Source organism: Aquarana catesbeiana, linkage group LG02 (genome assembly GCF_042186555.1).
Source record: "Aquarana catesbeiana isolate 2022-GZ linkage group LG02, ASM4218655v1, whole genome shotgun sequence".
Taxonomy (NCBI): domain Eukaryota; kingdom Metazoa; phylum Chordata; class Amphibia; order Anura; family Ranidae; genus Aquarana; species Aquarana catesbeiana.
Genome location: NC_133325.1, coordinates 584,464,833 through 584,492,605, shown reverse-complemented (window position 1 = coordinate 584,492,605; position 27,773 = coordinate 584,464,833). Strand labels below are relative to the sequence as shown.

At 42.9% G+C, this 27,773-nt stretch overlaps 1 protein-coding gene across 1 annotated transcript in view; it reads right to left on the bottom strand.

Annotated features, from left to right (window-relative positions):
- Positions 1-314: 314 nt before the first annotated feature.
- LOC141128746 (arf-GAP with SH3 domain, ANK repeat and PH domain-containing protein 3-like) overlaps positions 315-27,773 on the bottom strand; it is a 128,197-nt gene continuing 100,738 nt past the window's right edge. Inside the window, exons 15-25 of the mRNA XM_073616211.1 lie at positions 20,351-20,484; positions 20,176-20,267; positions 16,112-16,280; positions 15,938-16,023; positions 15,707-15,822; positions 10,232-10,299; positions 9,744-9,845; positions 6,934-7,129; positions 5,138-5,312; positions 2,937-3,001; positions 315-2,505 (exon numbers count right to left, since the gene is read on the bottom strand). Coding sequence (XP_073472312.1) covers positions 2,438-2,505; positions 2,937-3,001; positions 5,138-5,312; positions 6,934-7,129; positions 9,744-9,845; positions 10,232-10,299; positions 15,707-15,822; positions 15,938-16,023; positions 16,112-16,280; positions 20,176-20,267; positions 20,351-20,484 — 1,271 coding nt within the window. The 3' untranslated portion in view covers positions 315-2,437. The remainder of the gene's footprint in view (positions 2,506-2,936; positions 3,002-5,137; positions 5,313-6,933; positions 7,130-9,743; positions 9,846-10,231; positions 10,300-15,706; positions 15,823-15,937; positions 16,024-16,111; positions 16,281-20,175; positions 20,268-20,350; positions 20,485-27,773) is intronic.

The following is a 27,773-nucleotide window of genomic DNA, read 5'->3' as shown; positions in this document are numbered from 1 at the left end:
AGGACGCGCAGCGCGACTCGCGCATGCGCAGTAGGGAGCCAGGAAGTGAAGCCCTTACCGAGGATGGCGGCAGCAGCAGCCGAGAGCCGAAGGACGGATTGGCTTCGGCTGCCGACACTGCGGGCTCCCTGGACAGGTAAGTGCCAATATATTAAAAGTCAGCAGCTGCAGTATTTGTAGCTGCTGACTTTTAATATTTTTTTTTCAGCAAACCTCCACTTTAACTGCAGCTGGCAGCGTGAAAGCACCCTTGGTAATGATAGGTTCTTTTACTCTGTATTACTACTTGTAATTCAAAGAATCTCAACTGTAGGTAAGGGAAGATCAATTTTTATTTACCCATGCATTTGTCAGACATAAATATTATATATGCACACAAATATTGTTGTAGAAATTCCATCAAAATGTGTAACTGCTGATAAATTATTTCCATTCTGCATTTCATTGTCATTGTGATGTGATGATAATATTAATCTTAAAGAGGTGTTAAACCCAAACCAAACATTTTACATATTGCAGCTTACAAATCAGTAGATGAGGTGGCTGCAATAGTTTTTTTTCCCCCTCTGTTTCACCTGGTGATCTGGCCAGTTACATACTTCATGTCTTGGGGGGGGGCCCACTCTGGATGAAAGAGCAACAGAAACACCTCTCATTGGTTGAACTAGATGGACCAGTGTCTATTTTCAACCAGACTAACTATGTAACCATTGGACAGCAGCATTGGTAATCTGGGGGAAGGGAGTGTTAGATTTACTAGTAGATTTAAATACACAAACAAATTAAAGCCGCGCTCTAGCTCACACTTTTTAAGCAGTTACAGCCAGGGCTTTTTTTCAGGGGGGGAACTCGGTGGAACTCAGTTCCACCACCTCTGGCTCAGACCCTTGGGGGGGGGGGGGGGGGGTGCCTGCTCACCACAATCACTTGTAAACACAGAAGTCCGGTTTCTGTGTTTACAAGCGACAGCTCTGCACTCTGTGTGTAACCCCCCTGAACTTTGCACTCTGTATGTAATGCAAACCTGGTATTTAATGCCCCTTTAAGACCCTCCTACTGTTCATGAAATTTGACTGACCACACCCATTATTTGATGTAATTTGGAGGGTGTGTGTGGGGGGAGGGGTTTTGCGGGGTCGTGGTTGAGTTCCAGCACCTATTGTTTGAGAAAAAAAGTCCTGGTTACAGCAAACTTTTTTTTTTCCTCTTGGGATAAAGGTTTTACATAAATAAATAAAAGCTAATCATTGTAAGCACTCCTGTCAGTGGTAAATTGTTTGTCTCATCCCTTTAACTGCTACATCTGCAGGACAGTTTGTTCCTTTGAAAAACAACAGCCTTACTGGCTGGATCACCAAGTGCAAATGAAGGAAAGAAAGCCTAAAAAATAAAACGAATGCAGTCATCACATCTAATGCTATGCACACACGATAGGATTTTCCAACAATAAAACCATGGATTTATTTCCGACTGATGTTGGCTGAAACTTGTCTTGCATACACACGGTCGCACGAATGTTATCGGAAAGTCCAAACGTCAAGAACATGGTGACATACAACATGTACGAGGAGCCGAGAAAAATGAAGTACGCCAGTGCAGCTCTTCTGCTTGATTCCGAGCATGCGTGGAATTTTGTGCGTTGGAATTGTGTACACACGATCAGAATTTCCAACAGTGGATTTTGTTGTCGGAAAATTTGAGAAGCAGCTCTCAAATTTTTGTTGTCGGAAATTCTGACAACAAATGTCCGATGGAGCCTGCACACAGTTGGAATTTCCGACAACAAGCTCCCATCGAACATTTGCTGTCGGAAAATCCAACCGTGTGTACAGGGCATTAGAATTGCTAAGCTGCAATATAATAAATATTTGTTTTTGGGTTTATTACTGCTTTAATACAGCAGGATAAACTGTGGCTAGGACGCCAGTAAATGGATAACACCATCAAGGATGGTAATGGGCTTAGAGATGCAAAAAGTTATGTAAGGGGCAATCAATGTGAAAGACACACAATATGGGAAAACATACACAGCTTTATCATGTGCTCACAGCACTAAACAACTGTATCTAGTACAAACATTTCCATATGATGTATGCAGTAAAATAGATATTTTGAAAAAGTTTACAAGGTTATTATCCTGACTTTAACAGTTTTAGCTATAGGATATAACTATGTTTGCTTGATATGAATGGAAGACAAAAAATAGGAATAAAAATACAAAACAGAATGACTATTTAGGGAAAAAAAAAAAGAGGCGACATTACAGCTATCTGTACAGGCTATAAAACAGATAATATTTAAAATAGACGTGGAACATGCTTGGAATGTTTTTAGAAGCCGTCTGGGCACTATATAAATAAATGGTGGTGGAAATATTCAAGCAATATCAATGTTTACTACTCTCAAAGTAGACAGTCCCATGCCGATAGGTAGGTTATTATTGCTGTGGAGATGACGGAGGTTGCTGATTATCATCACGATAAAATCTCCCTCTGGAAATTCCACCTGAAATCATAAGACCCAACAAAACATGCTGCATTAAGAAAATTAGTATTACAATTTAAAATATTATCTCTCCCTGAAATCCTCCGAATTTGTTCTATGCCCTAAATGATTGTACTATTCTAAATCCCTCTTGTACATGCTGATGTTGATAACACAAAAGTAATAAGCTGTTGCCCATAGTCATCCATCCATGTTCTGCTTTGTAAAGATGGAAGATGGAACCTGATTATGGGCAATACCCTCCACTTTTCTTGGGTGCAGTTTTTACATAAGCAGTCCTAGGAACTATGGAGTTGATCTACTAAAGGCATATATATATTTAGGCCAATATATTTCCTTTGACAATGCACTTTTTCTTTCTTGCTGTGCTGTCACACCTGTAAAAATGATTCCAGGTACCTGGGTGTCCACCCACAGCAGTGGAGGCTTACCTTGTGCTGAACTTTCCATATTTTGGGAGCATCTCACCCTCCTATAGGACTTTACTCCATCCGTGCTGCAATATGAAGACATCGGTATTATTTAAAGCTAAAGTTTAATCTACTTTTACAACCCCAGTTCCAAAAATGTTGGGATGATGTATAAAAATATAAATATAAACAGTATGCAATGATTTACAAATCTCATGAACCCATATTTTATTCACAATAGAAAATAGAGAACATCAAATGTTTGAAGGTCATTTTGAAATTGATGGCAACAACACGAGTCAAACGTTGGGACAGGGCAACAAAATGCTGCCAAACTAAGTGGTACCAACAAGGAAGAGCTGGAAGAACATTTAGCAATTAATTAGGTTAATTGATAACAGGTCAGTGATATCAATGGGCTAAAAAGGGCACCTTAGAGAGTCAGAGGGGTTGATTTACTAAAGCTGGAGAGTACAAAACCTGGTGCAGCTGTGCATGGTAGCCAATCAGCTTCAAACTTCAGCTTGTTCAATTAAACTTTATCAAAAAAAAAACTGGAAGCTGAAAGATATACCCAGGTTTTAAAGCAGCATATGCTCACATCCAGATGACGTCTTTTTCAGGGAAAGCCTTGCATATTTTAGTAGGACAATGCTAAACCACATACTGCATCTATGACAACAGCATGGCTTGGTGGTAGAAAAGTCTGGGTGTTTAACTGGCCTGTCTACTGTCCAGACCTTTCACCAGTTGAAAATATTTGGTGCATATGATGTACTGAAAAATACAACAAAGAAGCCCCAGGACTGTTGAGCAGTTACAATCCTATGTCAGGCAAGCATAGGACTACATTTCTCTCCCAAAACTCAAGCAACTAGTCTCCTCAGTTCCTGAACATTTACAGTGTTGTTAAAAGAAGGGGGGAAGCTACACAGTGGTAAACATAGCTCTGTCCCAACTTTTTTGAGACGTGTTACTACCATCAACTTCAAAGTTACCTTATTTTTTTCTTAAATGGTACATTTTCTGAATGTAAACATTTGATATGTTTTCTATTGTGAATAAAATATGGGTCTATGAGATTTGCAAATCATTGCACTCTTATTTTATGTAGATTTTACACAGCATCCCAACTTTTACACAGCATTCCTCCACCACCATCCTCCTTACTAACATGGTAGATACATTTTTAAAACCTTTATGTTTTCATTGCATACTTTATTTTTGACCCAGTGGTGTCATCATGGGTACTCTGTGCTTCTCTTTGCATTGCAGGCAGATCATGCTATACACAACTTTCTGGAAATATCACAGCACCTTGTCTAAGTACTTCCCTCAAAAACCTCTCATATTCATGCAAGTAATGAGTGCTCTCTTGGAGGGGGTTAAGCAAATATCAAAATGTGGGCATTCCTAGACAGATTCAGTTTGCATACAGACCATCCTAGTTAATATTCCACTAGGAAATGAGTTGTGTCTGACTTGCTGCCGCTTCTAATGCACACTGTGAGAAGCTCATATGGTATAGGGAAATCAGAGTAAGCAATGTCAGTGCAGGAAAGGAGCCCGTAGAACTGTGCAAGACTTAGGTAAGGCTGGAAGTCAGTTTTGGGTAGATGCCAGTGAGTCCAACCTGCCACTGGCATTTCCCAGCTCCACCCATCTGCCATGCCATCATGAGAAGATCTGAGGCTGGGTTCACACCAGTACAAATTGGATGCAGGTTTCCCCACATCCAATTTGCATGTCAGGAGATTGTGACCAGCTCTCTATGGAGCCAGTTCACACACCTCCTGATCGGCTCCGGTGCGAACTGCACAGTAGTCCTGTGCATTTTCTGGTCCGCCTCAAGTCCAAATTCAGCCAAAAATTCAGGCTGAAATAGGTCCTGAAATGGTGAAAGGAGACGCATCGGACCTCCTGCTGTGAGCCGCTCCGTTCCTCAGTGTGAACCCAGTCTTACTTTTGCTACAATCTTCTGTTTATTTTAAGCCACAAAGAAAGCATCAAGGGAGTGAGAATTACAGCCAAATTCAATCATTCTACTTGGGAAGTCTAACCACTGGAACCCCACAGATACAGAAGAGGCTAGGAAGTGTAGCAATATTCATACAAAAATGAAATATCAGTTTGGACTGGATTTAGATTTTAAAGTTGACCTGATGCCAGTAAACACATAAAAGATATATAAAAAGAGTAAGCCTTATGAATTGCATTCTCACCTAAACTGTCCATGACTATGACTATTTTCAGCATTATAGCGAGTAGGTTCAGATGCTCTTCGCTGTAATCCTGCATCGGAAACTCCCTCCCAGTCCTCTCTGGTTGGGGAGTAAGAGGAAGAACTTAGTGGTCTCTCCAAACTGCCAGTTACAGGGGAAGTCAATTCATGACCTTCTAGACAGGATGAGAAATAAGCTTGTCAGTTGTGTCATCAATTGGAAGTGCAACTTGTACTTATTTGACATCACATTAACCAATTCTGCCACCATAGGCAAATAGGTCTTTTATGCTAAAATCTGTTGCATGTTTACTTTGCAGTAAAATCAAACATGGTGGGCCCCCCTGGGAAAAATTTATGAATCATTGATAAAATAAGCAATTTGCCATTTGAAAAGGGTGAATATTTCAAAAGAACTGGTGCTAAAAAAATGTAACTTTGGCTATATTGTAAATAAAGCAAATATTACTGGGACCCGGAAATCACATGCAAGAGTGAGATGTTGGGGTACAACAATGAGTTGATTAACAGGGGGAACACGCAATGTATGGAAGAGTTAGGCTGGGTTCACACTAGTGCGAATTGGATGCGCAACAAATTCGCATGACAGGAGAGTGTGACCAGATCTCAATGGAGCCGTTTAACACATCTCTGTGGCGGCTGCGGAGCATCCTGCACAAGGGCCCTGTGCAGTCTTTGGCTCAGTTTCAGGTCCAAATTCAGGCAAAAATTTGGGCCTGATTCGTCCCTGAAACGGAGAACAGGGACACACCAGACGCCTGTCCTGAGCCGCTTGTGAAGACAGTGTGAACCCAGCCCGAATGTGTTATATCAATGCAGCAAGTTTTCTAATGATTCTCTATTTAATCGCTATAAAAGCAATTAATGATCAGGTAAAAAAATGCTTTCGAGATGAAGACAATGGAATTCAAAAGTATTAAAACTGGCACTTTCTATAGAAATGCAGACATCATTATATGAACGCTTCAATAAATCTACATATAAAAAGGCACTGGTACATAGATGTTGCCATATTACAATGAGAATCAGTCTCCTAAAGATATGCCCCGTTTCAAACAAGTTATAGTTAGTTCAGAAGAATGTCCCAACATGTCATGCATGCTGGCTAGTGCAGGAAAAGGAATTCTGACTAACAAAAGTGAAGTTCATGCTTGTACTGTAATACATCAAAACAAAACACATGGAAGAACCACTGCTTTTAGTTAAAGGACAAATTCACACCCTTGCTAACATGTTCCCTCTCCTGCTCGTCGATGCAAACCCTCTGTATGACAGCAGTCACTTACTGAAAAGAGCCATTTGCTACGAAACAGGTTTGGTTCCAACTGATTTCCTGTGCTGCAGACTGTTCAGTCACCCCCTCCTTCTTTAAAACTGGCAAACTGTTCAGCTGGCCCTTCTTTCTGGGCATAGAGTCTGCCTATCTAAGCTCATAAACTGGGGAATTCAGCTCATGCACAGCACCTATATCACTATTCTGCAGTATAAACATGGCTATTAAATCCCTCCTATACAGTGTGGTGATTCAAACAGGAGAACCGCCATCAAAGAACAATTTGAGGTATTAAGAAGAACTACTTTATATGTTTTTTAAAATCCAAAACATCCTCAGAAATCTAGGAGACCACAGTTTATTCTGGTGTTGCCCAGAGTTCAGATTGAAGCAAAGTGTTTGTCAGGTTTAAGTAAACCACTGAAATCAGAAATTAACTTTAATTAGTCAGCATATTACGTGCTGTCAAAACGTGAAAAAAAAGATAGGTGAGACGTGCTTACTGCGGCTGTGGGTTTTGGCGGGTAAAGGCGGTGGATTCTCCACACTTTGAGATCTTTGAGTTGGTGGAGCTCTTGCAGGCATAACAAAAGTCTCATAGGTCTTGTTACTGATGTCCAGTCCCAGCGTGCTCTGCCTGGAATAATGCCTGATCGAAGATGACAACACAGGATTCTGGGACAGTGATAATGGGCTCAGCTGAAAATGAATGTAAAAAGCTGGTTTGTATGGTGTAAACGCAACATTAAAGCTGGCCACGCACTGAGCAAATTTCTGGCACAATTTAATTTTATTGAGAATTTTAAGAAAGTGCATAACAAGAGATCACCCACACAGTGGGTTGCTAATGGTTGTACATAGTCTGCCAATGAAGGTGGGTTCATGTACAGCTTAACAGTAAACAACATTTTGGGAATCAGACTACACGGCCTTGTGATGCAAACCGTGGGCCTAAAATACTGACTGAGACAAGAGATAGCCATTGTTCCCATACTTTTAAGAATTCAGAATGGGAATCGTGTAAAATGCTGGACAACTTTTCCTTAATCATCATAGCAGCCAGGCAGTCCTGCACCGCTGCTAATCAAACAGTGGGTTTCTTCCAAGCCTTGGCTAAAATACGTTTGGCAGGTAGGAATAGTTAAGTTGCCAGCTTCTGTTGATATGAGAACAGGTCCTGGATAGGACAGTGTAATAAATCCAGTTTTGCATCTTTACAGATGGGTACATGAAATAGAGTGTGCAAAAGTCTGAAGACCTGAGACCAGAATCCAGTTACATGTGGGTAAGTTCACTAGATGCAAATGACATTAGCCACAGCCCCTAAAACATCTGTCGCTGTGAGAAGGATTTGCGTATGCTATATGAGCCGGATCCCAATACCATATATATATATATATATATATATATATATAAAATTATTCCTGCCATTCCCCTGGCTATTCTATCTAACAGTACCTGTTAGGGTTTCTGTACACATAATATTTTGCCTTTGCTCATTTCACAGCTACAGTAGGAAAACAATTGACTCAAATTGCCTTGAAAAGGCAGCTAGAATTACTGTTCTTTTTCTGTTGGTTATTGGAGGTCAGCTGATAGAAAAAATGATGCCAGGACATAGGGAAAAGCGGGGTGATGAAGTAAAAGTGAAATGAAGTAAAGATGATTTTTTTTAAAAACACAAAAGAAGAGCGCAAAGCCACCCTAGTGTAACTCGCTTTAATATGGTAAAGTTTAAAAACACTACAATGGTCAAACTCGCATTGTGTGAAGATAGATACAGCATAAGGATTCCACTGTGGCCACACTCCTATAACCACCTCAAGATCCCGACAAGGGAAGGGGGAGCCGTAGACGTTCAACCTAGCTGCCCGAATCCTGGCAGCACATCCAAAGCTGTCCACCACTACGCTCGACGTGCAGATCCTAATGCACTTGCATCCTGTCCAGCCAGATGACCTTAGGTAGGAGGCCATGCCTCCGAAAGGCATTGTCATGGCAACTGTGTGACGTCCTCGCTCTCTTCCCCCCTGTATCCTGCTCGTGTGGGTCTGTGTGTCCTCGAAAAGCAGCACCGGCTGGACCGGACGCATGCGCATTAGGATCTGCATGTTGAGCGTAGTGGTGGACAGCCTCGGATGTGCTGCCAGGATTCGGGCAGCTAGGTTGAAAGTCCACGGCTCCGCCTTCCCCTGTTGGGATCTTGAGGTGGTTCTAGGAGAGCCACAGTGGAATCCTTGACCATTGTAGTGTTTTTCAACTTTACCATATTAAAGCTGAGTTACACTAGGGCAGCTTTGCGTTTTGTCTAGATGTGTTCCTGCCACCCAGAGGATCCATAGAGAGCAGCAGCACCCTTTGACTTGTCTAATTATCACCAATAGCCAGCTGGAGGGCTATACCAAACTGTTGATCAGCGCACCTGCTAGTTTTCTCTTTTGTGTGTGTATTTTTTGTAAAGATTATTTTTACACTGATATTTTTACACTGAGAGAGAGAACATATTTTACACTGAATCTTCCATCACTCTAGGGGCTATATTGTAGATGACGTGTTTTTTTTTTTTTTTAATCATGAATGTGAGGCAATACTTTTTCTGATATTGCTTGATGAACCCTGTTGGTTTAATAATATGGTTTTAATAAAAATTAAAACTTGTTATTATTTTCGCAGTTTCCATATTTCCATGTAATAGACCTGGCATTCACTTTCCACACCTATGTTTACTTATGCGGGTCATATGATATGTATAATGCCATCAACTGCTATAACCTTGTAGACCATCTTGTCAGCCTAATATGCTGGTGTATATCTTTTTTGACTGGTAATTCCAAAACGACCTTGTTGCCTGATATTTAGGATGAACATATGCATCTTTAAGTATAACCTGTGCTTAAAAAGGATGCAGACAAATTCAAGGTGTCTAATGGAGCCCTGGATTGCACACTTTTCAGCCCATCAACATAGGCCTTCGTTCATGCTTGTACCACTGGCAGAAGCTGGCACAACCCTCTACTGGACTGCTCTCATCAGTAGGTAACAGTATTGAAACCTGAAAACTGGGCTCCCAGTGGCCAGAGTGCAGCCAGTGAATTGTAAGTGAATTTATCAAGATACTGGTGGTGTGTAGACTTTTAGAAGGGACCATACGTTGGTGCAATAAACAAACATTACAGTTTACATGTTTAATATATCTGAACTGTGTTGCCGAAGGGTTAACAATAAAGGTTGCTGAAATCTGTTTAAAAAAAAAAGTCCCATTTACAAATCATACTTTATTTAGCATATAGAAGAACTGCTGACTACAGCTCACCTTTTCTGCATCCTCTTCATCACTATTGCTTATTTCCTCTTCTTGATGGAACCAGTCGAAATCCAATTCAGCATTAAAATTCCCTTCTCCAGCTTTTTCCAGCTGTGGCCAATTAAAAAGGAAATATTATAAAATTGCCTCTCTGTAAGGTAATATTAAAGAACTCCATCTAGAAAGATATTTCAGTTTTGCATCATTGTGGGCGAGCTGAATCACATGTCTTAGATCTCTTGGGGATTCCCAGTTCTGCCAATGTGATTGCAAAGCTTAATAAGGGTGTCAGGCTTTCCCGATGCCGTACACCATAGTGTGGAATATACAAATAATTTGGGTAAAGCATCTTTGAGAGTGACACTGAGGGATAAACTGGGACTTACCAGTGAAGTGTGAGAGAGATTAAAGACATTTGCTGCTGATTCAACTCACCACTATTCACCAATAACTGAAATATCTGGAGTTTGTTCTTAATCCTCTCCTAAACTACATACCAATTCTTCACAATCGGCATGCTTCAAGCTTTGAGCTAGCATCAAAGGGGTTAATCCTGCATGGGTCACTGTTAAAAGAGAGAAGGCATCAGGTTAACCTAGGCTGGTTATCTTGTAGGCCACTGCAATGTCCATACTCCAATAATGTAAAAGCAAAGAGCAAAACACAAAACCTCTGAGGGGTTCTCACTCAGCTAATTAGTTTGACAATCCATGAACAAATCAAACAATAGTGAAATCCTTAATGACAACCACAATCACGGAGATGAGCTTTGAAACCATTTACATTGGATCCCAACAGAACAGACTCATATCATGGTTTTATCTTGAAAATATGTCACTCTGCCCATTAATGTCAATGAATAAAGAGAATCAGCCTGTCGTATTGTAAACAAGAAAAGAGATAGCTGATATGTGGAATGAATGATAAGCCTGTCATACCGTGGATATAGAAAAGAATCATATTTTGTTGCTTTGCAGCCTGAAATGAAGACAGACAGACGCTGGTTTTGTTTTATCCAGCTGTATTTACTCAGTACAACTTGTAACATCTAATGCCGCGTACACACGGTCGGACTTTTCGGCTACAAAAGTCCGACGGACGCCGACGGACCAAGTCCGGCGGACAATCCAATCGTGTGTGGGCTTCCCCGGACTTTCAGCGGACTTTTTCAGCCGCAAATCTGACGGACTTTAGATTTGGAACATGCTTCAAATCTTTACGTCGTAACTCCGCCGGACCCAGAAATCCGCTCGTCTGTATGCTAGTCTGACGGACAAAAACCCACGCTAGGGCAGCTATTGGCTACTGGCTATCAACTTCCTCATTTTAGTCCGGTGTACGTCATCACGTACGAATCCGTCGGACTTTTGTGTGAACGTGTGTAGGCAAGTCCGGTCCTTAGAAAGTCTGTTGAAAGTCCGCCAAAAGTCCGTCGAAAGTCTGTCGAAAGTCTGTCGGACGGGCTGTTGGACTTTTGTAGCTGAAAAGTCCGACCGTGTGTACGCGGCATAAGTTAAAGATATAACAGCAACATGTCAGAAAAAAATCGAAAAAAATCTAAATAAAAAACAGAAGTTAAAAAAAGGATCACCCCCCTTGTATCAGTATTTTGTTGAACCAGCTTAATTACAGCCTTTAGTTTGTTGGGATATGTCGCTACTAACTTTGCACACCTAGACTTTGCAATATTTGCCCATGCTTCTTTGCAGAACTGCTCAAGTTCAGTTAAATTTGATGGCAACCATTTGTGGACTGCAGTCTGCAAGTCATTCTACAGATTTTCAAGGGGGTTTAAGTCTGGGCTCTGACTAGGCCATGCAAGGATATTCACCTTTTTATCCTTCAACCACTGTGTGGTCATTATTGCTGTGTACTTTGGGTCATTGTCATGTTGGAAGGTAAACCTTCTTCCCATTGACAACTTTCTGGTAGAGGGCAGCAGATTTTCCTCAAGCATTTGATGGTATTTTGCCCCATCCATTTGTTCTTCTATCCTGACAAGTGCTCCAGTCCCTGCTGCAGAGAAACACCCCCATAATAGGATATTACCACCTCCATGCTTTACTGTAGGAAGGATGTTATTTGGATGGTGAGCTGTGTTGGATTTCTGCCAGACATGTCGTTCGGTGTTGATTCCCAATAAACCAATTTTATTCTCATCTGACCTCAACACCTTTTTCCATGTGGCTTGAGAATCTTCAAGGTGCGTTTTGGCAAAGCTCAGTCGTGACCGCATGTGGCCTTTCTTGAGGAGTGGCTTTTTTCTTGCAACCCTCCCATACAAGCCACATTTGTGGAGAATTTGTGATAAGATTGTCACATGCACACTCTGTCATAAATTCCAGCAACTGCTTCAGAGTTGTTGTAGACCTCTTGGTAACCTCTCTGACCAGTTTCCTCCGGGCTCTTTCATCCAGTTTGGAGCGACGTCCTGATCCAGGGAGGGTTTATGTTGTACCAAATACCTTCCACTTAATAGACTATATTGTGATTCTAGGCATTTATAAAGACTTTGATTTTTTTTGTATCCATCTCCTGACTTGTGCCTCTCCACAACTTTATCTCAGAGATCTTTTGAGAGTGCCTTGCCACTCATAGTTGATTGTTTGCTTTCAGTTGTACCAGGAAAGCTCTTTTTCCTGCTGAGATAATCAAAATGACCACAACAGATCACACTTGAAAGTCTAATGGCTTTGTGTACCATTGATTAGGTTTACAAGTGTTTTTTAGTAGGGGGGTGATTCTTTTCTATACCCACTGTACATGGATCAAAATGTGAGTGGTTCAGCAGGGACCAGCCAAAATTAGATCCATGTGAGACCACAGCAGTTAAAAAGATGTCAATCTACCCATCAACTTCTGTTCAACCGCCCTGTCCGATAAAAGCTGCTCCATCAGCACTGTAGGCAATAGGATGCAGCACTGATCTGTGTATTCTGAAAGCAGGGAGACTTCCCCAATAGTGCAGTGGGAAGGATTCCCTCATCCACCTCGAATGTGTGGATTCGGGAATCGGTTCAGTTTTTTTTCGTTCCGACCGCTGGTTGAACGGAAAAAAAAAACTGAACCATGTATGGCCAATTTTAGAAGAATTTGGAGCAATTCATGAAGGCCTGGTAGACTGTTCATCATAGAATGTTGGAATTCCATATTTTAAGAAAACTCCACTTTTGCTAGATACATTATTGACTGTAATATATAATTTTGCTAAACAAGCCATTTTGTAATTTAATGTTATTACAATTGTCCCTTCTGTTTTATCCTGCAGATGATTTAACTTAAACCATTTAAAATAGATATAAAATTGAACAATGCCTCCTTTCCAGCATGTACAATGTCGGTGTACAAAATACCCCAAGAAGTCTCATTCCCTGCTTGTGTGACTGGCTGATGGCTCGTTCCAAACATCTGCACTGAGGCATCTCTGCAATAGGGGTGTCATTCTTTTTTCTTTTAGCCAAAACTGTTTTCATTAGTAATGGGCATAAAGTAACATCAATGCTGAAAATGACATGAACCTACAGTATGTTGTACATAGTCTGTCAATGGAATAGACAAGAGAGGGTCCTTATAGCAAGATAGCATAAAGAGAAGGAATGTATTACATTCAACAAGGAGTTACATAAGGATTACATAAGGAGTGTTATTCTTGTTAAAATATTCTCTAAGGCTGGCCATACATGGATCATTTTTTTTATCGATCAGGCAGCAGGCTGATTGAAAAAAACAAACAGATTCCCTGATGCACAAAAGCAAGGTGAATGGAGGACTTCTCCCAGCTGTGCTATTGTATTCTGACAACGGGGACTCCTCTGCTATCAGAATACAGATTAGCGATGCAGCTGATTGGCTGAAGGCACTGATCAAATTAAAATGTTGAAACATTCCCGTGTGAGAGAAGCGGATTATTAAATCTCCTTCTCTCAAGCCATAGATGGATCGAACAGCCATAGATGGATCAAAATGTGGCCGGTCCCTGCTGAACCAGGCAAATTTCGATCCATGTATGGCCAACCTAATGCCAGCCATAGATGGTTCGAATCAGTAGGAACTGGCTGAGATTCGAACCGTGTATGGGCAGGCTGAATGTACCAAGTTGATCGATCGATCAACTTTGGTTCAACCAGCTTGATGGATTTTACTTGCGATTATCACTAGCGGCTGATATAGCTGCTAGCAATAATCACTGTCTTCTCCTAGCGGAGATGGCTTCCCCCGCCGGGAGAAGACAGTGGCCTGGCAGAAAGGGTTCGCGCATCAACCCATGATTGCAGGAAAGAAATTTGCACCGTGTATGGCCTGCCTTAAGCTCACGCACTTCTACAGGAGTACATTTTCTCATTATAATACAAGGTGGTTATGATGAAGACTGACGCACCGATTCTGAAATCTGACATACAGTAGGACATCTGCAAAACATTTCTTGAAATCTCTGCAGTGCATATAGTTTACCGTACTTAGAGGGAAATGTTTTTTTCCTCTACAAAATCTACACTGAAGGACTATTGAGATTGCTACTGCTGATCTCTCCTTCCTAAATTTATAGATAAACTCCAGGCAAACAACTAACTACACAAATGAAACACATAAAAATAAATTATTTTACCTGCTAAATGATTTGCAAATCTTTACACCCATTCCTGAGATTTATACAATTCTGCCACCCAGCACAACCTTGTCTGCCAGAACAGGAGACTCCTTTTTTCTTTGCTGCACCTAAGTGACACTAAGTGCCAGTTCACACCAGTGTGATGTCAGACATCGCATGTGATTCGCACCGCACTGCTGTGCAGATCACATGCGATGTCTGTGCGATGTAAATTCAGCCATACAGATAGTATGGCTGAATTCGCATCGCATTCGATCCAAACTCGCTCAGGACCCTTTTTTTAGTCTGCACCAGAATCGAATCGCATGGGTGTTCCCACCCATGCGATCTGATTCCTGTCTGAATTTACAGTTCGCACTGCGAAATGCGAACCAATCTGGAGGTGTCATTAACTTTCTATTGACATTGGCAGTGGTTCGCATAGGGCAGGGTGAACTGCCTGCCAGTTCTATGCGATGCAGGAACCGGCACTGGAATCGCGCTGGCTCCCGCATCGCATATGTGTGAACCGGCACTTAAAGGTCTTGTCCCTCCCTCAGCCTGTGACTGTGTACATGTGTACAACTAACAGGCTCCTAATGCTGCTTCTCCCTCCTCTAGTCTGAGCTCTGCTGGCGCTGCTACAGGGGACCACAAGAGACAGATATCAAATCAAATGCAGGTACTTACACTGCATTAAAATGCATTCACTGATGTAATAATGAATCCAGAGCTGAATTTATTTTTTGTCTAATATATATATATATATATCCATCTATTTATCTATTGAATTTATTTTTGTGTTTTACATATATATATATATATATATATATATATATATATATATATATATATATAAAATACATTTTTGTCTTTTATATATATATTAATACTGAACTCCAGGCTGTATAAAATAGATAGATAGATAATAGATAGATAGATAGATAGATAGATAGATAGATAGATAGATAGATAGATAGATAGATAGATAGATAGATAGATAGATAGAGATATATATATATATCTCCATCTATTTATCTATCTATATATTTTATACAGCTTGGAGTTCAGTTTTAATACTTTCTGAGAAACAGACCTAGAAAAAAATATTCAGATTCGAATTTTACTATAACCTTCTAATCTGTATGCTGGTTCCAGGTCCATAGTAGGGCCAGACACAGCCGGCTGACCAGCTTGTGAAGTCTTAACTAGTAGCTCCCCGATTTTTTCCAGTACGTGTTTCCTTTAAATATAAATAGCTTCTTTTTTTTGTACAGTAATAAAAATACATTTGATTATAGTGAAATCTTGATGTTCTCTATGCACTCAGAAATAGTAAGTAATGTTTCTAGGCATAAGGTGGGAGTGAGAGACATGTGGTTACCAGTATTCACAGATGCCTTTGCTCTCAGGAGAAGTCGTATACAATCTGGTTTGTTATATCTGACCCCATAGTGCAGAGCTGTCTGTCCATCTGCTGTTACTTTTTCCAGAGTTCCCCTGTGAAAGCAGAGTTATCCATCCAGTAAAACAGAGCATCTCAATATGTGCAACAGTATATGTAGTTGTGCTCTAGGCAATTCTCTACTAATCATGCGTAGGCAAATGTACGAACCCATTCTGGATCAAGAAATCCACCAGCGGGAGGCAGTTCCTCTCACACAGAGAAACAGCGAGGTGAAGTGGAGACTCGCAGAGATCCTGCAGGGGAAGTAGGCAGAACATGTGTCAGATGGACACACGGAACATAGGGAGTGCTGTGTGACTTTATAGTACAAGAAGAGGATACCTGATTGAGTGGTTTGCTCAGATCTGTCCCATTCGCCATGCACTGCAGCAGTGCCATCAGGTCATGCCTCTGAATAGCATCTCTGAGCCCATGAAGACCACTGCTTTTATCTCTGTTTACGAACCTGTGCTCCACGTACTTAGCCATGATATAATCTTTCCTGGTATTCCTATTGATATACAGAGATCCCTGTATAAATTACAACTTAAAAGCTGACAACATATAAAGGCATTGATCAGTGGGTGTCCAACATGTCAAAATATCTGCTTCTCCAAATGATCATCCAGCCAACCAAAAGAGGAAGCAACTATTTATTTGCAATAAAATAATCATTCAACATGCAAGCTTCCTGGCAAACCAATATCCATTTCCAGTACAACAAAATGATTATTTCTATGACTCAGCTGAATGTTATTTTTTTTCCAATGCATGATATTAGAGAAATTTTCTATCAAAAAGGCCTAAAATATCCAGGTGTCCAGGAGGTGCCACATCCCAATGAATATTGGAACAAAAAAAGAAGAAATAGGACGGGGCCATAGGGTGTGCACCCCAAATCTCAAACACATATGCATGTGTGTGCATGTATATATATTGACAGTGTCAATAGAGCAATGGACAGTGTCAGTAGGGCAGAGAGTGGTATCAGTAGGGCAGTGGATGGTGTCAGTAGTTTTTATTTTTTATTATTTTTAAAATTTTGTTTTACAATATTTTTAGGAGCCCCATTAGGGGGCTTTGGTGAAATATCAGAGGTCTAAACAAGGGGAATCTGCGCCACACGGGGGAATTAGGGTGTGTCCAGGCACCCCTGGCACACCCTATGTGCACGCCTATGGACGGAACTTTGGAGGCACCAGTGTGACCTATGCCCCGTACACACGATCGGACACTCCGAAAATGAGAGATGTTTGCTCAAACTTGTCTTGCATAAACACGGTCACACAAATCTTGTCGGAAATTCCGAACATCAAGAACGCGGTGACGTACAACACGTACGACGAGCCGAGAAAAATGAAATTCAATAGCCAGTGCGGCTCTTCTGCTTGATTCCGAGCAGGTGTGAAACTTTGTGCATCGGAATTGTGTACACACGATCAAAATTTACGACAACGGATTTTGTTGTCGGAAAATTTGAGATCCAGATCTCAAATTTTGTGTGACGGAAATTCCGATGGAAAATGTCCGATGCAGCCTACACACGGTGGGAATTTCCGACAACAAGCTCCCATCGAATATTTTCCGTCGGAAAATCCAACCATGTGTACTGAAAATCTCCTTTGGTGCCTCCAAAGTCCGGTCCTATTTCTTCTTTTTTGTTCTAAATGTATGATGTTAGTATGACAGAATGCTGGCAGATATCTGCCTACAGTGCAGATTTACTCCACTATAAAATTGCTTGCTTATGACTGATAATCACCCAGTTGATTATTACAAGAGAGACACAAAATATAATTTGCATTAGCCTAAAAAATATCCCATACATTAGTCAAAAATCCCATGCATGTCTCCTGGGCATATGGCATGCTTTAGTGTGAAATATTTGCATTAGGAAATAAACAAATCATTACAATACCCTCATTGAAGCTGAAAACAACACTGCAAGTGTTCAAAAACACTCAATAAAAATATGCATGCCTAATTTTTTTGTAATTGCTCTTGCTCTGGCACATGTAGGGTCATTAGGGTCATTACCCCTAAAACTGATATGCTAGTTTTGGTAGATGCTGGAGAGTTAGGCCCCATGCACACTGAGGGGTTGATTTACTAAAGGCAAATAGACTCTCCACTGATTTACTAAAGGGAAAGTGCAGTTGCTCCAAAGCTTAGTAAATGAGGTAAAGGTTCACTTTGCAAAGAATACCCAATCGTGTGCAAGGAAAAGAAATGAACTGCATTTTTGCTTGCACATGGGATGATGGAAGCCAGCAGAGCTTCTGCTCATTTACTGAGCTCTGGAGCAACTGCAATTGTATAGCGCAACTGCACTTCGCAAAGTGCACAGTCTCTTTGCCTTTAGTAAACCAACCCCTGAGTAATTAGCCCCAGTGCATGGGGCTTCGGTCTTTAACTGCAGGTGGAGGATACAGGAACCCCGTTAAGCCCCCCCTTCCCCAGGCAGCCTGTGAAAAGGGTGTGATGGTATTAAGGGCTCATGCACACAGGACATTTTTACGGCTGCTGTTAGGGGCGTCTGACGTTTTTTTTTTTTTTTTACTGACTCTAAACGCCCCTTCATGTTAGCCTTTGGGGGTTATTTACTAAAGCCAAATCCACTTTGGACTACAAGTGCACTGCAAGTGCACTTTGAAGTAAAGTCCCTGTAGATCCGAGGGGTACATGCAAAGGTAATAAAAAACAGCATTTTAGCTTGCACATAATTGGATGATAAAATCAGCAGAGCTTCACCTCATTTCATAGCTTCCCCTCAGATCTACAGCGACTGCACTTCCAAGTGCACCGTGGATTTGCCTTTAGTAAATCAGCCCCATTGCTGTCCATCCACACATAAACTTTCAGAGGCGTTTGGAGGCATAAGCGCTTAGGGGCAGTAGGAAAAAACGACAGCCTGTGCGTCCAGGAGCAGAGGCTGTTGAGCTGTAAAAACGCAAAACGCCAAAAAACGCTGCTAAACGCGGCTAAATGATGTAACAAGCTTTTAGCCGCGCGTACCCACCTTTGACGCTTTTACATTATAGGGAGAGTTTTTACTGTAAAAATGCCCAAAAACGCTAACGCCAAAAAAAACGTGCATAAGCGCCCATAAACGTTAGTCAAAAAATGTCATTAACGCATGTTTTTACAGCTGCTTTATTCTAGCAGCAGCGTTGGCATTTTTTAAAAGTTCCGTGTCCATGAGCCCTAAAAGCCAGACTGTTGCTTTGTTTTGCAAGGGCATTTACATGTTTACTTTTCACCCAACTCCAGTCACATCTCTTTTACTACGAAAAAGAGTGGCGAAGAGTTAATATTCTTCTAGGTTTTATTGCTGTCTTCAATTCACTAAACACCCTGTGACATTAGAACACAAATATGTGGTGTCATGGAGCCAGGAAAGCAAAGACAACCTTTACAATCTTGCCAATAGAGAGTTACAAATAGCAATAAAAAAACAGAAAGACATTCTATCCCTCCTCCAATTTACTTCAAGGCTAAAAAAAAGTTTTTGGTGGAAGTAGGCTTTAATATTCTTTTCCTCATTGCCTTTAACAATAAATAAGATCCATCAGTTTTCACAGAAATTCCAGGGACTCCAGGTACTATTACTTTTTTAAATATAATATATTTTCTCTGCTCTGTACATTGTGCATCCATTTACTTGTAATCTAATATGTCTGTGAAAATTCTAACAGGAGGGGAGAGCATAGAGATGACTTGAAGAGTGTGCTGCTGGTCCTTCACTGTCCAATCGGCAGCCTGGGTGTGCAGCCTTGACCAAGCTGTACTGCTCAATTGCCTGACTTTTGATTACAAGACTTGCTGAAAAGAAATACACATCTTTTGACAGCTAAACCCATTTTTGTAGCTAAGCTGAGCTTTTAGCTGTCGCTTGACTTTTAGCTTTATATGTTTGATGTGGTGTGTTCAAATCGGAAAAAATAGTGAGATTTTACATTTTTCCACCCTAACCCCCCAATCATTGGATGAAGTTTCAAATTATACTCTAAATCACGGGTCTCCAAACTTACTAAGGAAAGGGCCAGTTTATTGTCCTTCAGGCTTTAGGGGGGCCAGACTATGGCCAATGGGAGTAGAAAATGCCCCAGCATCAGTGCCCCATTTTAACGGAAGAAAAAGTGCCTCATTGTTGGTATGAGTGGCACAATAGTGCCCTATTGATGGTGTCAGTTGGAGGAATGGGGCCCCATCATTGGTGTCAGTTGGTGAAATAGTGCCAGATAAGGACCAGATAAAGCCAAGCAAAGGGCCACATCCGGCCCCTGGGCCGCAGTTTGGAGAGTACTGCTCTAAATATACAGTATATGTCCCATCTTACATTGTTGTCTTGCAGGCAGTCATCATAATTCACAATCTATACCTTGGTCATCCACACAAAGACTTACATATCACTGCTAGATGTGGGCTTTGGATTTGACGTAGGAAGTGCAGCTTCAAAAACCTCATTCAGTTTAGCATTCCCAATTGAAACTGCGAGCTTTAAAGACAGGAAAATGCGTGGGTATGTGAATTGCAAATATAGAATCAGACAGGCTTAAATATGAACAACAAAACACCTACCAGCAATTCAGATGTGCTCAGCAAATCCAGAGTTAAAGACTGGACCCGTGAGTGGCGCACCCCAAGATCACGATGAATCCCAGAACACTCGATGCAGATGAGAACACCTAGGTTTGTAGACACCCAAGAGGGATCTGTCACAAGAACAAAAACAGATACAAACAAATTAGGCAAATAAGCAAGATGGGTTCAAAGTATTAAATAGAAGATGGAATTCGCAAGCAATAACAAGACATAACAAAGACAACATTGAGTGTTGGAGAAAAAAATTTAGAGAATCAATTTATTAACCATTTAAGAACAGGAGATGTGCCCTTAAAAAAAAGTCATATCTCTTATCAGCAATTACTGGCTATCAAAATAATGTGTTTTACACAGCAGTAGTGACAGTCTAAATGTAGCTGCCTCGCTCTGTGTAAAATGACACTTCCAGTGCAAATGTCAATGAGTAATGCAGTCTAACAATGCACATCTACAATCATATTGTAGATCAAAGGTGCGATCTTTGCTCTGTATAAAACATTAGTAGGTTAACCTCCCTGGTGGTATGATTATGTCATATTTTTGATGCTCCAAGTGGTACATTGTTTTGCATGGAAATTTGGCGTTTTATATTGTAGGCCTGTAATTCTTGGTAATAACACACTTAAATCTGTCCAAACAAGAGTCTAGTAGACGTCCCAGGTATGATAAAGTTTGAAACACAAAATCATAAATTCTAATATAATAAATAATTATAAATAATAATAACAAATAATAATATAATAATAATAAAATGTATTCAATAATGTAATCAAATCAAAAACACTAAAATTTGCTCAGTGGCTGAATTGTCGCTGTCGTTACTTTCAGTGTTTGATGACAAATTTCCCCACAAATCACTATCGGTCAATTCTGCAAGTGATTCTAATTTACTATCACTGTTTTCTAGCTGGTCTAAAACCGCTTTTGAGGTAAAGGGACACTTTGTGGTTGCTATGGACAATCTCAAGTTTCCAGACAGAAAGAACAGTATTAATAATATAAAACTGCTTGCAGGGCACTGGACAAAGCATTAGGGACAAAAGGGATGTGAAATAATTTGATACAGTAATGTAATCTGTAAGATTATAGTGTACTGTATGTGTTTTTCACTTTTTGAATTTGGCAACGGACTCCATCCCCGTGTGTCGCAACGCTCGCATGGAACGGAGCTCGGCACTGTGATACATCGAGCGGAGACACAGCCCGCATACACAGCAGGGAGACATCGCAGGATCCAGGGGATAAGGTACGTAAGTTGTACATGGTTCTTGCGATACAATCTCGAGTGTGTACCGCTTTTGGTAATGAAAATTCACCCCGAGCCACACTTGGGAATAACAATGACACTTGGGGGGTTGTAAAGCCTAAACATTTTTTACCTTGATACATTCCTTACATTGAGGTAAAAAATGTTTAGGTGTCAGGATCCCCCTGTGCCATTGGCTCCCACTGCTGTCAATCAAAGCCAGTGATGAGGGACTGGAGGGCAGGGCGAAGACCTGCTGTTTGTGTCAATCGATGCAGCAGCAGGCTCTGGAGCGAGCACGCAAGAGTGTCCCTATGGGAAGCGGCTTCCCATGGGGGCACTGGACAGAGGGAAGGGGCCAGGAGCACCGGTGGGGGATCCAAAAATTGGAGGTTCCCTGCTGCTCTGTGAAATTCCATTGCACAGAGCAGGTAAGTATAGACATGCTTGTTATTAAAAAAGCAAAAAAAAAAAACCCTTTATAATCACTTCAACCACTTGCTGTACGCCGTATAGTAAAATGACAGCGGAGTGGTGTGGCTCTCGTGCTGGAATGCTGTCATATGATGGTGCCCAGTTTAATCGCAATCGCATGTTCCTGGTACGCGGTGCAACGCCGATCTTGCAGCTCTTTACCCATGTGATTGGCTGTGTCCAATCACAGACGATCATATGTAAACAAGGAATTGCTATTTATCAGCTTTCCTCACCTCCTACTGACAGAGTGTGAGACGAGGAGAGCCGATCAGCGACATCTCCTCAGAGGGAAGACGTGTAAAGGTTAATAAGGAACTGATCATCAGTGCCCTGATTACAATGCAGCCCCAACAGTGCCCATCAGTGATGCCACTCTGTGCCCATCAGTGACACCAGTCTGTGCCCATCAGTGACACCAGGCTGTGCCCATTAGTAAGGACAATCTGTGCTCATCAGTTATGCCAATCAGTGCTGCCTTTCAGTGCCCATCAGTGCCTGCCCATCAGTGCCGCCTATCAGTTCCCATCAGTATCGCCCATCAGTGCCGCCCATCAGTGCCACCTATCACTGCCCATAAGTGCCGCCTATCAGTGCCCATCAGTGCTGCCTATCAGTGCACATCAGTGCTGCATATCAGTGCCCATCAGTGCTGCATAGTAGTGCCTCTCCATCAGTGCCACCTCATCAGTGCCTATCAGTGCCTCCCCATCAGTGCAGCCTATCAGTAACGCCCATCAGGGCCACCTATCACTGCCCATAAGTACCGCCCAGCAGTGCTGCCTATCAATGCACATCAGCGCTGCATATTAGTGCCCATCAGTGCTGCATATTAGTGCCTCCTTATCAGTGCCTATCAGTGCCACCCCATCAATGCAGCCTATCAGTGCCCATCAGTGCAGCCTCATCAGCGCACATCAGTGAAGAAAATTGACTCATGTACAAAACTTTTTGACAAAAACTAAGAAAAACTTTTTTTTTCTCCAAAATGTTTTTTTTTTGTTTTTTTTTTTTAGCAAAAAATAAAAAACCCAGTGGTGATTAAATACCACCAAAAGAAAGCTTTATTTGTGTGAAGAAAATGATATAAAATGTATTTGGGTACAGTGTTGCATGACCGCGCAATTGTAATTCAAAGTGCGACATTGCTGGAAGCTAAAAAATGGCCTGGGCAGGAAGGGGGTAGGGATGAGCCGAACACCCCCCGGTTCGGTTCGCACCAGAACCTGCGAACGGACCGAAAGTTCGCACGAACGTTAGAACCCTATTGACGTCTATGGGACTCGAACGTTCGAAATCAAAAGTGCTCATTTTAAAGGCTAATTTGCATGGTATTGTCCTAAAAAGGATTTGGGGACCCGGGTCCTACCCCAGGGGACATGTATCAATGCAAAAAAAACTTTTAAAAACGGCCGTTTTTTCGGGAGCAGTGATTTTAATGATGCTTAAAGTAAAAAAAAAAAAAGTGAAATATTCCTTTAAATATCGTACCTGAGGGGTGTCTATAGTATGCCTGTAAAGTGACGCGTGTTTCCCGTGTTTAGAACAGTCCCTGCACCGTCATTTTTAAAGGAAAAAATCTCATTTAAAACTGCTTGCGGGTTTAATGTAATGTCGGGTCCTGGCAATATGGATGAAAATCAGTGAGACAAACGGCATGGGTACCCCCCAGTCCATTACCAGGCCCTTTGGGTCTTGTATGGATATTAAGGGGAACCCCGCACCCAAATTAAAATAAGGAAAGGTGTGGGGCCACCAGGCCCTATATACTCTGAACAGCAGTATACAGGCTGTAGGTTTGTTGTTAAGTAGAATCTCTTTGTAATTTTGAACGGGTACATTTTTAACGTGTTTAGCTCCAGCCAAAAAATCTTTTTTAAGCTTTTTGGAAAACATAGGGAAGGGTTATCAACCCTGTGACATTTGTTTTGCTGTCTTTCCTCCTCTTCAGAAGATTTCACCTCACTTTTTGTCCCAATGGATTGGAAAGCATCAGTGGAAAGGAGAAATGTTTTTCCCATATTAACTCTTACAGGAGAGAATTTCCCTTCCTAGGGGTAGATTTATTCTCACTTCCTGTTGTCTCCTTCCGTTTGCAAGTAGGAGTCGTTTGTAAGTTAGTTGTTTGAAAGTAGGGTCCTGCCCTATATACTCAGCAGAAATTTGGGCCTTAGGTGTTGCTGTGGCCACAACACTGTAAGCCCTCACAGGGCTCTGCTGTGAAATATTAGATCAAGAATTGTAATTACATGCCCCTGTTGAACAGGAGCTGAAAAATTAGGCCTTAGGCACTGGTGCTGGTGCCACAACACTGCAACCCTTCACAGACACTCTAGTTGGAATGCAGGAACGAGCCCTGCTGCAAAGTATTGCATCAAAAATTGTAATTACACGCCCCTGTTAAACAAGGGCTGAAAAATTGGGCCTTAGGCACTGGTGCTGGTGCCACAACACTGCAACCCCTCACAGACACTCTAGTTGGAATGCAGGAACGAGCCCTGCTGCAAAGTATTACATCAAAAATCGTAATTACACGCCCCTGTTAAACAGGGGCTGAAAAATTGTGCCTTAGGCACTGGTGGTGGCACCCAGAACCAAAAATGTTCTTACAAGCTATCAGCGTGATGATTGAGGAGGAAGAGGATAATTACTCAGGGATAGTCACTCAGCATCAGCATAGGCAGTCTTTGAAGGGATCTGAGATTTCAAAAAAAATTATTCGGTTACATCAGCATCAGGTGCTTGGTAGCTGGTGGTGATCCAAGACTCATTCATTTTTATGAAGGTCAGTCGATCGACCGAGTCAGTGGACAGACGCACCCTGTGATCGGTTACCACGCCTCCAGCAGCACTGAATGTGCGTTCCGAAAGAACGCTGGATGCAGGACAGGCCAGTAGCTCAATTGCATACTGTGCAAGCTCTGGCCAGTGATCCATCCTCAAGACCCAGTAACCCAGAGGATTTTCGGTGGGAAAGGTGTCCAAGTCTGATCTTGCCCCTAGGTATTCCTGCACCATGTAAAACAGACGCTGGCGATGGTTGCTGGAACCGATCATACCTTGGGGCTGCGGACCAAAAAATTGTCTGAACGCATCGGTCAGACGGCCACCTTCTCCACCGCTCCTTCTTTGACTGACCGAAGCCTCAGCAACACGTTGTCCAGAAACAGGAGTTTGTAACCTCCCAGTCTCTGGGAACGCGTTGCACAGACCTTTCTGCAAGGCCTCCCGAAGATGTTTCATCCTCTGCTCCCTCTGCGATGGCAAGATAAGGTCCGCAACCTTACCCTTGTAACGTGGATCAAGGAGGGTTGCCAGCCAGTATTGGTCCTTCTCCTTGATACCACGAATACGAGGATCCTTACGCAGGCTTTGCAGGATCAGGGAGGCCATGCAGCGTAGGTTTGCTGAGGCATTCGGTCCGGAGTCCTCTGGGTCACTAAGGACGACATGGTCCGCAGCCACCTCCTCCCAGCCACGTACAAGTCCATGTGTTTCTTGGGACTGATCCCTTAAAGACTGCTGCTGATGCTGAGTGCCAGGCTCCACCTCCATACTGACACAATCTTCCTCCTCCTCCTCCTCCTCCTCTTCCTCCTCGTCCTCTTCCTGTGTGATCGGCGGGCACGCAGGAACACTGTCTGGATAAAGGGGGCCTTGAGAGCTAAGGAAGTCCTCCTCTTCCTGCCTCTGTTCTGCCTCAAGTGCCCTGTCCATTATTCCACGCAGCGTGTGCTCCAACAGGTGGACAAGGGGGACAGTGTCACTGATGCATGCACTGTCACTGCTCACCATCCTCGTGGCCTCCTCAAATGGTGACAGGACAGTGCATGCATCCCTGATCATGGCCCACTGGCGTGGGGAAAAAAAACCAAGCTCCCCTGACCCTATCCTGGTGCCATAGTCGCACAGGTACTCATTGATGGCCCTCTGCTGCGTGTGCAGCCGCTGCAGCATGGCCAACGTTGAGTTCCACCTGGTGGGCATGTCACAGATTAGGCGGTTCTTGGGCAGGTTAAACTCCTTTTGGAGGTCCGTCAGCCGAGCACTGGCATTATATGACCAGCGGCAATGCACACAGACTTTCCTGGCCTGCCTCAGGACATCCTGTAAGCCCGGGTACCTGCCCAAGAACCGCTGCACCACCAAGTTAAGGACGTGAGCCAAACAGGGCACATGGGTCATTTGTCCCTGTCGGAGGGCAGAGAGGAGGTTGGTGCCATTGTCGCAAACCACCATTCCTGCCTTAAGTTGGCGTGGCGTCAACCACCTCTGACCCCTGCAGAGCTGACAGAACCTCTGCCCCAGTGTGGCTCCTGTCCCCCAAGCACACCAGCTCAAGCACCGCATGGCATCTTTTGGCCTGCGTACTTGCGTAGCCCCTTGAACGACTACGGAGCACCGCTGGTTCCGAGGAAGAGGCCATGGAGGAAGAAGAAGAGGAGGGGGTGGAGGAGAGAGGTGTGTCACAATCATTAGCATTTTGGAGGCGTGGTGGCGGAACAACCTCCAACACTACTGCACCTTGTCCTGCATCCTTCCCAGCTGCCAGCAGAGTCACCCAATGCGCCGTGAAACTTAGGTAACGTCCCTGTCCATGCCTGCTGGACCATGAGTCAGCGGTAATATGCACCTTACCGCTGACCGCCCTGTCCAGCGAGGCATGGACATTGCCTTTCACATGCTGGTAGAGAGCCGGAATCGCCTTCCGTGAGAAAAAGTGGCGTTTGGGTACCTGCCACTGAGGAACCGCACATTCCACAAACTCACGGAAGGGGGCAGAGTCTACCAACTGAAAAGGCAGCAGTTGAAGTGCTAGCAATTTTGCCAAGCTAGCATTCAACCGTTGGGCATGTGGATGGCTGGGAGCAAACTTCTTTCGGCGGTGCAGCAGCTGGGGCAGGGAAATTTGCCTGGTACAATCTGACGTTGGTGTACCAAAATCAGATTGCCCACAAGTACGTGGCTGTGACACACCTAATTCTACACCTTCATTCCTCTCAGTGCAGGTCTCAGAGAGGACTGAAGGTCTAGTGGGGTTGGAAATCTCAGCTGATGAGGAGCAAGCAGAGGTCCTCTTTGTTCTTTGGTGTGGGTCTTTTAGATACGCTTGCCAACGAACTGCATGGCAGGTCAACATATGTCTGGTCAAGCATGTGGTACCCAAGCGGGAGATGTTTTGGCCACGCGAGATACGCTTGAGACATATGTTGCAAATAGCAGCGGTGCGATCTGATGCACTCGTCTCAAAAAAGGCCCACACCAAAGAACTTTTTGAATAACGCGCAGAGACTGCAGCGCCCTGCACATGTGGAGCTTTGGGGTGTGATGCAGTCAATGTGCTGCCCTTAGGCTGGCCCCTGGAGGGCATCCTGCCTCATTGGTGATGTGCCGCCTCCTCCTCCTCCTCCTCTCTCCTATCAGGCACCCACGTTGAGTCAGTGACCTCATCATCCCCTCCCTCCTCATCACTGGAGCAAACCTGGCAGTATGCTGCAGCAGGGGGAGCATGACTGCCAGATTGCTGTCCTTCTTGGGCACCCCCTCTGTCCGTGCTCGTGTTACTGCCTTCATCGAGCTCAGTATCATCATCAGAGCCTTCCAAACGCTGGGCATCCTCCTGGAGCATGTACCCAACACTGTGGTCAAACAGTTCGAGGGACTCCTCAGGAGGACATG